Source organism: Sinohyriopsis cumingii, chromosome 5 (genome assembly GCF_028554795.1).
Source record: "Sinohyriopsis cumingii isolate HCF-2022 chromosome 5, ASM2855479v2, whole genome shotgun sequence".
Classification (NCBI taxonomy): Eukaryota; Metazoa; Mollusca; class Bivalvia; order Unionida; family Unionidae; genus Sinohyriopsis; species Sinohyriopsis cumingii.
In genome coordinates this window covers 3,808,907-3,821,992 of record NC_142965.1, presented here as the reverse complement: position 1 = coordinate 3,821,992, position 13,086 = coordinate 3,808,907, and the positions used below count along the sequence as shown (strand labels likewise).

General features: G+C 35.6%; 1 protein-coding gene and 1 pseudogene across 2 annotated transcripts in view; one reads left to right on the top strand and one right to left on the bottom strand.

The window, feature by feature from the left end:
- Nucleotides 1-13,086, bottom strand: part of LOC149798548 (uncharacterized) — a 134,663-nt gene that overhangs the window by 110,464 nt on the left and 11,113 nt on the right. The window contains exon 2 of the mRNA XM_089957353.1: nt 12,853-12,994. Within this exon, the coding sequence (XP_089813479.1) occupies nt 12,853-12,994 (142 nt within the window). The remainder of the gene's footprint in view (nt 1-12,852; nt 12,995-13,086) is intronic.
- LOC149798549 (zinc finger protein 862-like) lies at nt 8,022-11,403 on the top strand (annotated as a pseudogene). The gene is made up of 3 exons (XR_016420871.1): nt 8,022-8,528; nt 8,777-10,080; nt 11,288-11,403. The product of XR_016420871.1 is annotated as a zinc finger protein 862-like (transcript).

The following is a 13,086-nucleotide window of genomic DNA, read 5'->3' as shown; positions in this document are numbered from 1 at the left end:
TCTTAAGAAAATCAGTCATCTTTTGTTCTGACATGACACACTGGTGTTAGCTTCATACATTTCCTGAAGGCTGATAAATGGATCAATTTGCTATAGATATTACTGTATGTATTGATGAGAGAGTGACAGGTAAAGTTAAATTGTTTGCATTTACAACGAAGCCAATGGAGAGAATGTTGGCCTACCTCTATTTTATTTTCATGTACTGTGGCTGAAATTTCTTTGGATATTGCACATGATCTCAACACACAGCTAAACAAAATGGCTTCTCCCATGTGCTATAAAAAAAAGCCTAATGAGTCTAAATACACTATCTTTAGCAGTATTAAAATAAGGAAAACTAGACAAGACCCACCTCTGAAAGCGCAACAAGTGAATTACAAAATATATCAGAAGTATTTAAAAAAATACATTGGTTATTATATCTAGGAAGGGAAAAGACCAAGAAACAAGTGGCACTAGAAGTTTTTCATAGGTGCACATCTCAAGTAAGGCAAAGCTGTACTCTATAACTCAAATGATAACCATCAATCAGATACCAAACTAATGGGAATTAAAACTTCATTTAACAATACTCAAGATATACGAGGTCTGTTTAAACTGCCAGGATAACCAATGTGGAAAACCTGGGAAATTTGTTTCTTTAAAAATCTAGGCCTATGCAAAATGTGAAACTGTAGAGCACCACCTATATAGCACCAGGAAACAATATAATTAAAATACCTACCTAGTTTCTGTAATTCTCCAATGATTTCTATCATAAAAGTGCTGAATCAAGCAATAATCTCGATAGGGCATTCATAACAAATTACTGGTCTGCCCAGCATGTTTAACCAGTGGGTAGGTAGGTTATTTTTTTTCTTTCTGAAGTACAGCTGTATAATAGACAAATAGTCCAGCACTATAGAGAACTATAATTAAGCACTTAGGGTTTGAAATCTAAAAATAAATACTGATGTGTAAACAGTAACAGAACCTGCAAAGGACATCTTTATGTAATTACCTTCCTTTAGAGAGACACTCTTCACCAAGTGGAAGAACTGTTTTATACTCTTTCTTTGCTTTCTTGTCTTATGTTGCGTTATGTTGTCTTATGTTGCCTTGCCTTATGTTGCCTTATGTTGTCTTATGTTGCCTTATGTTGTCTTATGTTGCCTTATGTTGTCTTATGTTGCCCCAAATGCTGCACAGTAATAGCAAATTTTTTTTTACCAATTGTGTATGGTGTTAAATACAGACATGATTTTGGTCTTCCATAAAAAAAGGATGAAAAATTTTATGGGTGGTTTGGGGATCCTCCCCCAACAGGGTTCAAGGGACAGTGCCCCCGATCTGGGGGTGACAACAAGGAGGCTAATGGCCCCGTCCAAAAACGCATTTTACACTCATAAAAATCTGCTCCTAATACAACTTATGATCACAAAATAAACCAAAATACAAATGTAATCATTTGAAAAACTAATAAACTTACCAAAAATATTCAACTTGACTTCAATAATTTCACAATATTTATTGTCACATGAATTTGTTCCCCAATACTGTTGATGCTGAAGTTATTTCATGTGCATGTCAGTGTTTGCATCGCAATTAAGTCACAATATTTGTCAATTTTTGAAGCAAATATACTTCTCTCTTTTCATAACAAATCTGTAAAATAAACACCAAGAACATCAACTTTATACAAATAATCCCATATCATACATTCACTTGTCTTTTTCTCCAGTGGACACAACCTGTTGATATGCCAGTCAAGCTCTTTTTGAGGCTTTGGCAAAGATTTCTTTAGCCTTCCTTTTTGTCACTGCTGACTCTTTTGGCTCAATGTGCAATCACTTCTTCTCCTTCTCAATGACAGCCTTTTTCCTTTCAAGCGGGTGCTTGTATTGGTGACATGCAGTGTGCATATTCTGACAGAGGACTACATCTGTTCTCTCATGCAAGAAATCTTTCTTCTTATAGTAATTAACTGCACTTTTTCCGGATGCCTTCTAAGCTTCAATTTTTCTGTATGCAGCTTCTTTTGTAGGTGCTGTTCCAAACTATTCCAAACTTAATTACCATAATTCATATTTTTATTACTGAGGTCATAAAATGCCAGTCCTCTAGCGTTCAGTTTTCTTATAAACTGACCAACTAAATTCCCGTCAACTTTTTGCTCCAGCCATTCCCATTTCCATACGATTTTTTAAACCTTTATTTAAACTTTTTGTGTCATGGCCAAGATACATCACCTGATATTTATGTTCTGGGGGATGATGGGTCTTACTGTTTAACTAATGGTGCTCTGTAGCGTGTTTTGATGTTGACTAACAGTGTAACAAAAGTCAAATTTTCAGGAATACCACAGATAAGTGGTAGCCAATAACGATGCTTTTCTACAAAGTAAATTTATAATATTTTTGCCAGACTTCACTTACCCTGATGTCTTTAAGCTAATAAATTCAAATTCTCACAAAAGAAATGGACCTGTTTTCAAGTTTCATTGGCCTAAATTTCAGTGGGCTGGAAAGCAATGAAAACCAGAATTGTCGAAATATTATTCTTTAACGAAACGAAAAAATATTATGCCTATTGGAACTGTAAGCAACATTTTGTTTCGTTCAAGAAACATATCCACCACATGAACTGCCTTAAACATACTTCGGCATACCTTGACTACCATCGAATTGCAACAAATTCAAATGTATGTCAATGGAACATGAAAATGCATCCATTTGCTAGTGTCATATTTTCATTCCACCAGGAGCACAGTAAGTATATTAATTACACATAAATTAGTGGAAGAGTGTCGATATAAGCATCCAAGTGTGTGAGATATTCCTGAAACTTTAACTATTCATTCATTGGAACAAGCTATACAAGGCCATTATCTGGATAATAAGACATAGCACTAAAACAAAAAAACAACATTTGCTATGTCTTACATTGTAGGACTAGGTCTCTCTCAACAACTCGGGACATCATGTTTTGTAAGCATGCTTCTTCTTTCCATTGCCATCAGTTTCCATTACATGAAGATCCACTGGATGAATTTAAACCTTTGACCAATCAGAATACTCTTTATGATCGTCATGTGCCAACTAACATATGGAATGAATAATTTACAAACTCAAAAGGTCATTGCAGAATGTGAGCTGACAGACCATTTTTTAAAAACCAGATTGGAAATATATAAAAAAAAAGACTATATCAAGAAAAATCTGATTCAAGTCAGGAGAAAAGCAGAATCCTGCTTTAAAACGGAGAAAAATCATGTCTGTAAATAGTTGAGTCTGTATTTGCAATCCTTCTGATTGTGTTTCTAATCAAAATTGTGCTTTTTTTCTTGTTTCACTTTCATTAAATTGACCATAAATTGTCACCTCACTCAAAGAATTCTTATCCGATGCCATGAGGATGATTTCATATGCAGGTGCTTTATGTCATAACCCTTACCATTCAATAATGTGCTAACATAATGGAGTTTGGGCTATGTTTAAACCGCAGATCGAATAATAAATATGCAGTCTGCATTTTATCTGTAAAAAAATTGGGGGATTAAATGGCAAATAACAATTGGGGTTTGGGAGGTTTTTAGTGAGACAGGTTAAAGATTTTTTTAATTTTCAGCCAAGGTATAGGATTAATTGAGATTATGGAGAGAAGGCATAAAAGACAATGATCTGATCAACCCAATAATAATAATAATAATAATAATAATAATAACAACAACAACAACAATAATAATAATAATGCTTTATTTACAGAGGGTGACTCATTAGTCAAGGACTATTCTCCCTTGTGGCACACAATGCACATTATACATGAAGATAGCAATAATTGTTTATTTTAACATGTTTAGTATTAAAATAATAGGTTCCATTATCTACTAGAAGCACATACATGCTCATGATAACTAAACCAATAAAAATTTAAAAACTGATGAATTGGGTATGAGAAATAAAGGGAACCACTGATAATCTATGAGATCTTTAACACAATAGGTAATAACTTACATGACTCTTGAACATTTTTTGCAAGCATCCCGTCATCACACTGCATGACAGAATATCTGAAACCTTGCATGTGATACACGTATACAAGAAACACCAACAAAAACCAAGTAGCATGGTTCCTAAAGCTCAACAGATTTACAACAGATCAACAACAGCAAATATGAAATATACACCCATGACCTTGACCTTAAAGACAGAATTCAAATGTGGCATGGATTTTCTAATGACAATGTACAAGGGTACAAAGCTTAATTCATTTATCTAAAAAAACTCCCGAGACACTAAATAATGTGACCAAGACCCCAATCACCCACATGTCGCATGTACATGACATATATGCCACAGAATGCAGGAATTTAAAGCAAATACTATTTAAATTTAAACTGTCGAGAGACAAATGTGCTCTGTTAAGATGTCATGCTGTTATAAATGAGTATCATAAAAAGGTAATAAAATAAACACTAGTATAGACAATGTCTGTAATTTTTCCTGTTGATGCAAGATTTAAAAAAAAAATTCAAGACCGATGATCTGGCACCAAACCAACAAAATTAAAACAACGCAATCAGAAATTCAACTGCTATCCTTTTACGACTTTTATATCTTGCATTAGGTTAACAAATATTTTTCACGCAAGATCAAACATGGTTAATAACCATGGCTGCAAAAAATACCAATACTGCAAAACATTACATGGTTTACAGTAAATGAAATGATGCCATTTAATTGAAAAGATTACAGCCTCAGTCTTTCTCCTATCTGCTGAGCGTATTAAAATGAAATAACTATTATCATACCACACCTCACTTGTGGTTGCTCATTTTGCTGCAAGTCTTTTACTTTTATTGAATAAATCGGACAATTTAGGTAAAATATCTGTAGGGTTTCTTCAATATCTGATTTTCTACTGCAACATGATGACAAGAAAACTGATCAATAAAAGGATTCAGACATAATGTGTGGCTATGTGCAGGGGATGCAACTGTATGGTTTACAATGACTACAGAGGTGTGTACAGTCTCTTGTAAACTTGAAACAGTGTTCCTTGGAAAAAAAATTAACCAAAAAGGTTCTGCTCCTTGGACTGGTCTTGTGAGTTTAACATCATTTTTTTAGCTCATGATTGGCTTTACATGGTGGCCAGTATATTTGGTGAGGAAGAACCTGGGAAAATCAGAGAAAAATGACAGACTCATGTGAAGCTTCTAGCAAGCTTTCTCCCATAACAATGATGGCACTAAAAGGTTCTGTTAACAAAAATATCTTTGATGGGTAAATAATGAAGTTTAAGTAACAATTCTATCAGCACAGTCAGAAGACCAGTCTGCAGTATAATGTGCAAGACAACCAATTCTTGTCAACTTGGCTTTTTCCATGTGATGCATATTCAGTGTGAAATCATTCATATCTTGTGAAAAGAATTTACAAAAATATCACTATAAACAGCCCTCAACCAGTTGCCATGGTTACACTTTATATGGCAGTACCCTACTTCTGGGCTTTATAATATCATCATCATTAATGATGCCCCAAAGTGGGTGGTATTAAAGAAAAGGAGAAATATGATGTTGTATAATGGTACCAAATAATTTGACCTTCTAAACACATTAAAAAAATAAAGCAGAAAATAATTTTTGACCAGATTTTTTAAAGGCTGAAAGTTACATTTTCAGGACTGTAATGTGTTTAAAATTTTAATCCTTTTGACTTGTGATCTCAAGTCAACTGGAGAAATGCAGATGACATGAACCTCAGCAGAAAAGTAGGATATGTTTGATATTTGCAGTAAAAAGGGGGCAGTACAAGAAAAATGTAGGTCCAATATGAAAAAAGAGTAAAATTTTCACCTTTTTGCAATTGCACAGACAAAATAGCCAAATGAAAACATCTTTTATGCAAGTAAGCATCCCACAAAAAGTAAATATATCAGAAACTGATGTGTTTGGAAGCATTTAGAAGTAACCCAAATATGCTTTTTTCTATTTGTAAATAACATTCATTTTTTGTTTACAAAATGAATCTTCACTGATAGTGATCACAAGCAGTGCATTAAATTATTACCCCATCCCCCTTAAAGTTTTAAGAAAAGAGATTTGTTATCAGGTTTTATCAACCCAATTGATTTCATTTTGAGTGTTTTGATCACTTCATGCATTTATGATGGTAACAATGGCAATTCTCTGAAAAAAAGTATCATGTTAAACAGATACTTGACATCTCCGGTAAATTATATAAATATTGTGAAAACTAAGGAATAAAACTAAATTATTTTAATAATGAATGTTTTACACTAGCTAGGTCAAGTCAGAGCTGCTCACAAATTTCAACATCAGCAAACAACAATAAAAGTAATTTAACAAATCAAAATAATTGTTGCAGGTTAATCATATGCATATTTCTCCACCAGAGATTTTACTCTGGGTACTTGGACTTTACAGTCCAATGCAGTCCATCACAGACTTTACTTTGGGTACTTGGACTTTATAGTCCAATGCAGTCCACCATGGATTTCACTTTGGCTACTTGGACTTTACATTCCAATGGAGTCTACCATGGATTTCACTTTGGGTACTTGGGCTGTACAGTCCAATTGAGTCCACCATGGATTTTGCTCTGGGTACTTGGACTGTACAGTCCAGTGGATTTTACTTTGGGTACTTGGACTTTACATTCCAATGGAGTCTACCATGGATTTCACTTTGGGTACTTGGGCTGTACAGTCCAATTGAGTTCACCATGGATTTTGCTCTGGGTACTTGAACTGTACAGTCCAGTGTATTTCACTTCAGGTACTTGGACTGTACAGTCCAGTGTATTTCACTTCAGGTACTTGGACTGTACAGTCCAATGGAGTCCACCATCGATTTCACTTTGGGTACATGGACTATAGACCAACAAAGGCTGCTCATATTATGGTTTAATGACCATGGGTCAGTTTGCAGGGATCGTCCTGGGCTTCGCCAATGTCGCAAATTGCGATTTTTTTCCTTATTGGCGACAAAAATATCCCATCTGGCGATATTTTTGGCGACAGACTTTTTGGTTATTTAATTTGTACATACAATCATGGATTTGGACTGGATAAATTAAAAGGGAGAACGAAAGGAAGCCACAAACTTGACTAAGCAATGCATTGGAATCAATCTGTTACACAAACAATCCTTTGTTCGTATCGACAACCCCATCTTTACAGTGCAATGTTACATCATAATCGGCTTATGCTGACATCTGTGCTGAGTACTGTATGCTGTGATACAGTCAATCATACTACCGAACTATACCTACAACTGACCGAATTCTGAAGACGCGAATAGAACAGATACAATTAACTGAATGGCTAATCCTTCTGTTGTTTTTTTTACATATACCAATACAATAGTTTTGCTGAACCTTCATAGAAAACTGATAACCTTTGAAGTACCGACTACTGTGTATAAATACAAAAGCAAATGGAAAAAATCTCAATCATAATTATATCTGTCGCCAGTGCAACATTAACATGAGCAAACGGAAGTTAGACGTTGCGTGTTCATCATCTCATCCTAAGTTACAAAAGTTAACAGCGTTTGGATTTAGTGCAAATTCATCAGACAATACAGTCACTGAACCCGATGATAAACCTTGCAGTCCAACATCATCTACATGTAGTGCTTCAAGTGCAACACCACATTACGATGAACGGGGCAAAAATTCCCGAAAATTTCTAGACAGTTGGAAACTTGGGCGTCTGTGGCTGAGATATGATAAAAAGTTAAAACAGATGTTCTGTGATGTATGTATCAAGGCAAAGTTCATCAATTCATTTACAACTGGCTGTGATATTTTGAAGGAGGAGTGTGTCACCAAACATGAATCCAGGCGGGGTAAGTAATATTTGTGCATTTTACTCATTGATCTTTTCCTTTTGCCATCAACCCCGTGTTACGGCTGCAGACTTAAACTCCGCAACAAGAAATAGCAAAAAAACAAGTTTTGCGTAATTAAAAATAATTATTCATTTCTCAAAATACAGGAGTGAAAGAATCCCTAACTTGGGTGTGAATTTATGCTTATATATACGGTCCAATATTGCCAGGTGTTGATTCGTGTAAGTTTCATTCGTGGGAATGGAGATCCTATTTTGCTTGTCGAGAATTATATAGCATTCAGTGATCATTCTTGGGATTTAGGAAGCAATTCACTATAAGCTATGTGAAGCTAGCCATGGGGGAGGGTCATTTAATTACGGAATGCATGCAATCGACAGTCGCATTATACGTCACTTATCTTACATTGCAATGTACGATCATAGGGTTTTATTATTATTAAAATGTCAACTAAAGTTGATAATGCATTTTTTTTTCAGGTAACAACAGTCATACATGTGTACAAACGGTGATGCGGGATGCCAATACCATGGAAGCAGCGAAGATCACTGCCATTAGTAAGAGCAAAAATGCTATTATTAGTGCTATGCGGAACACTTTTTTTGCGGCTTACTACAACCTGGCTAATACAATTGTCCCAAAGCTGCACCAGTTGTGTATCACACAGGTATTGAGAATATTATATTATAGCTTGTTAACAGTAATATTCTATGGATTTAAATTACAGTAACATAGGGAAAAACATGTGTACAACCTTAATATATTCAATGTGATGTTACTGTAGTACACCGTGATTGTTGTATAAATGCCAATTTTTCGCTAATCATATATATATATATATATATATATCAGAACATGTATAATTATAAATGAAATATTTATGGCATACAAAATTAATGATTATTTCTATTTCAGGGCGTCACCCAACTCTCAGACCTCAAAGTAGATAAGCACACATCGTATGAGTCACAAAAGCACCAGTGAGTTTCAGCAGTCGTTGGCCGATGTAATAGTTGATGAGATGGTTACCGAGGTCAAGGAATCTCGTGTTTACAGTGTCATGCTTGATGAGAGCACAGATGTTTCAGTACATCAGAATTTGATTGTTTATGTTAGGTACTTAACTAGTTTGGTTGGCAGTGTTGAACCAGTGACACAATTTCTAGGTATTCGTCAGCTTCAAACCGCAAACGCAGAATCTATATATTCAGAGTTGTTAGGTTTAATTAAATCATTTGGTTTTAGTCAGGACAATCTGATTGGTGTATCAACGGATGGTGCTGCGGTCATGTTGGGTTGCAAGAGTGGTGTTGTTACCAGGTTGAAGGAGGCTACTAAAGGTTTGCTTGCAACTCACTGCATTGCACATAGGTTAGCTCTGGGTACAGGTGCTGCAGCTGACGAGGTTAGATACATGGTCAAGTTTCAAGATATACTGAATAATATGCACAAGCATTTTGCATATTCCCCCCGTAATATGTGTAGGCTTGAGGCAATTCAGTCAGTGTTGGAGTCTTCTCACACTCGCTTGCATCAGGTATTCCACACAAGGTGGCTGAGTTTTGAAGGTAGTGTACAGGCAGTTGTTGATAATTTTCAAGCTCTAGTTAGTGTCTTCTTGGAAGACAAGTCTGCAAAGGCTCTTGCACTGTATAAGCCTATTGCTTGTTTCAAATTTGTTTATACAGCACACTATATGGCTGACATTCTGAGGCCTTTGGCAGTTCTGTGTCAAGCTTATCAGAGATCTGATATTGACTTTACCGAGGTTAATCCCCTTCTCCACTCCACTGTTGAGCTTTCTGAAAGTCTGAGGTCCGAGTCTGGTAGTAACATTTCTAGGTTTCTTTCTGAGATTCCAGCAGAACCAAGTTTAGATTCATCAGGTTTGTGTACTTTTGAGTACAAAGGCCATACAATTAGCGATGGTGCTAAGCAAAGGTCGGAGGCTGCATCATCTTGTGCCAAATTTATAGATATTGTTATAGACAATCTAAAAGCAAGGTTCACGGAGGAGGGTGATTCGATAGTTTTGAATGCTCTAACCAAGTTGTTTGATCCCTATTTGTATGGTTCACAGGCTAATAGTTCCATTCTTTCAGAGGTTTCAGGTATTGTTTCAGATTACTTGTCTACATGTGGGTTAGGTAATCAGTCAGAGGTTAGTCAGGAGTTGGCTGGCTTTGTGGCTTATGCTAGGGTTCAAGTTCTCAGGAATGGTAAGGTGTATAGGGGTGTTAAGGACTTGATTCAGTTGGCAGTGAGATCCAGGGCAACATACCCTTGCGCAACTGCGGCTGCTGAGAGACTACTGGTGTCACCTGTCAGCACTGTAGACTGTGAACGTGGATTCAGTAAGATGAACCTCATAAAAACTGATGTCAGAAATAAACTCTGCATCTCATCTCTCGAGAATTTAATGAGAATCAGCATGTACAGATGTGAAAAATTAGACTTTGAAACTGCATTCAACAAGTGGGCAGCCCTAAAATCGCGACGGATCTTCATGTAACACTTTGTAACATTTTGTTAATGCTTGTTGTAATTAAAAGTATTACCTAACCCATCTTTTGTAATTTTCATTGCCTGTTACATTAATAGCCTAAATTAACACTTGGAAAAATGTACACTACTTGTTCTGGCAACACTTTTTGAAAATTGGCGACAAAATATTGAGGTTGGCAATTTTTTTGGCGACAGCTTTTTAAAAGCCAGGACCGTCCCTGGTTTGTGCCACATTGACAGGGAACTGGTTGCCATCTTATGAAAGGCTGAATGCCAAGTTATGGATACTTATTCCTGTCCTGTATTTGTGCAAAGCCTGACAAGTTAGAATGGTATATTTAATATACAAGAATTTCTATTATTTTGTCATTATTAGATGTCAATCCTTATATGGACTGACCAGATTTTTTTTCATGTCCAATGAAGAATGAACCAAATAAACTTCAAATTTAAATAGGATACGCTTCATGGTTCATACAGTTGTACAGTATTTCTTCCATTCATACTTCAATGAATGTAAAACAAAAATGAAAAGAGGGGAGAGGGGCAATCTTTAAATGGCTTTAAAATTATTGTGATTATGAGAGGAAATGAAAGTGTGATACTAAAGATAAAATACTGACCCATGACCACGAACATACAATTCCCAATGTGGCAAATGTATGCAAGATACTTTCTAATGATAATGTACTCCAAGTAAGTATTCCACGTTTCATCCCTAAAGATGAAAGGACTCCAAAGTTATCAAGAATGGAAAGTATGATATAAAACTTGAAGCACATGTCCTGTGAACTGTGAAGATGGGACTCCAAATTTAGTACACAATATGCCTTCAAATGACCATTACTGTACACTACATTACTGTACATTACTGTACACTACATTACTGTATACTATATTTCATCCCTTAATCTCTTACAGATCTGAAGTTACTGACGGGAATGTTAACCTGGATCCTGAAGATGATTGCCAATGTAGTACAATATACATCTTCTAATGACCCCATACAAGTATGCAGTACAATATACATTTTCTAATGACCCCATACAAGTATGCAGTACAATATACATCTTCTAATGACCCCATACAAGTATGCAGTACAATATACATCTTCTAATGACCCCATACAAGTATGTAGTACAATATACATCTTCTAATGACCCCATACAAGTATGCAGTACAATATACATCTTCTAATGACCCCATACAAGTATGCAGTACAATATACATCTTCTAATGACCCCATACAAGTATGCAGTACAATATACATCTTCTAATGACCCCATACAAGTATGCAGTACAATATACATCTTCTAATGAAATGACCCCATTCAAGTATGTAGTACAATATACATCTTCTAATGACCCCATACAAGCATGCAGACTTTCACTCCATAATTTCAAACAGGTCTATAGTTGGAGTGTAAAGGAAAGTCTGAAAGAGAACTTAAAATACCAAGTTGTGACCTTCACAAAACAACGACCCCACATACAGTATGTGGACACACCTAATGATGGTGTACAGACTTTTAATGATGATGTACCAAGTTTCATCCCATATTCCAAAATACTTTAAAGTTGCAGCATGGAAATGAAAGTGTGATGGTTGGAAGAAAACAAGGATAAAATAACCCGTTTGAACAGAAGAAAATCAGGATTCATGCCGCACAAAATTTTAAGACAATGCGACTCCTTTTCTCAACCCCACTGTTCACCAGAAAAAGGCAAATTGGTGGCAAGATAAGGGAATTGGGAAAATATGTGCATAAGAGTTAAATTGGGAATACATTGAATAAAGAGAAAACAATCCAACATGTGTATTAGCCATCTAAATATGGCATATTTAATGCCATGAAGCTGATGGTATGTACCATCAAAGTTTATTCAATTATGTATCATAAAATAAGTTTCTGTGCACAATCATACAATCCAGCAAATCACAGTATTAACACTAATCCATAAAATAACTGCAGTGAATACAATTTTAATTTTATTTACACATTAGTTCTTTCTCACTTTTTGCCCAGGAGTTTAATAAGGAAACAGATTTTATTTTGCTTGTTACATGTATATAAAATCTCCAGCATATAAAGTTTCTCTCAAATGGGAAGTTCTTGGTCAAGAGTGTGAGAAAATGCACAAATTTACAAACTGAGAATTGAGCTGACCCAATAAAGGTCAAGGAAAATCCCTGTTGTGAGAATTAAGGAAGAACCCAGATGGACTGTGCAATAAACCGCCAACCCAAGGGAAGCTACTGCCAAGCTTTCTCACATACCCACAGCCAAGTCTCAAATCTATGCACAGAGATGAGATGTCAGTGATATGTGAAGGAGAGCAAGTTCAACAACTTGAACAACAACCCACCCAATAAATGTTTTTTTAGCTGAAATTCATGTTTGTACTAGTTCTATTGGACTGCACTATGAATACAATAATGGAAATTAATTTCTTAAAAACAGAAGAAGAAAAAACAAAAGTGCTACCTCATTGACTCTGAAACACCACTGGTGACCATAACAACCAACTGTCGGGTGGTACCCACTTTTCTTAGCGACTTTTCCAGCACCAGACATCCTAAAGAATATGTGTCATTGGTCGCTAGAGTAACAAAAGCTTCCTTCGTTTCTGAAAGAAAAAAGAAAGCAGAATGAGGATAAAACAGATCAGAATCAGACAAGTCTTAAATGAACCTGAAAAGGAATTTATATATAAGTGTA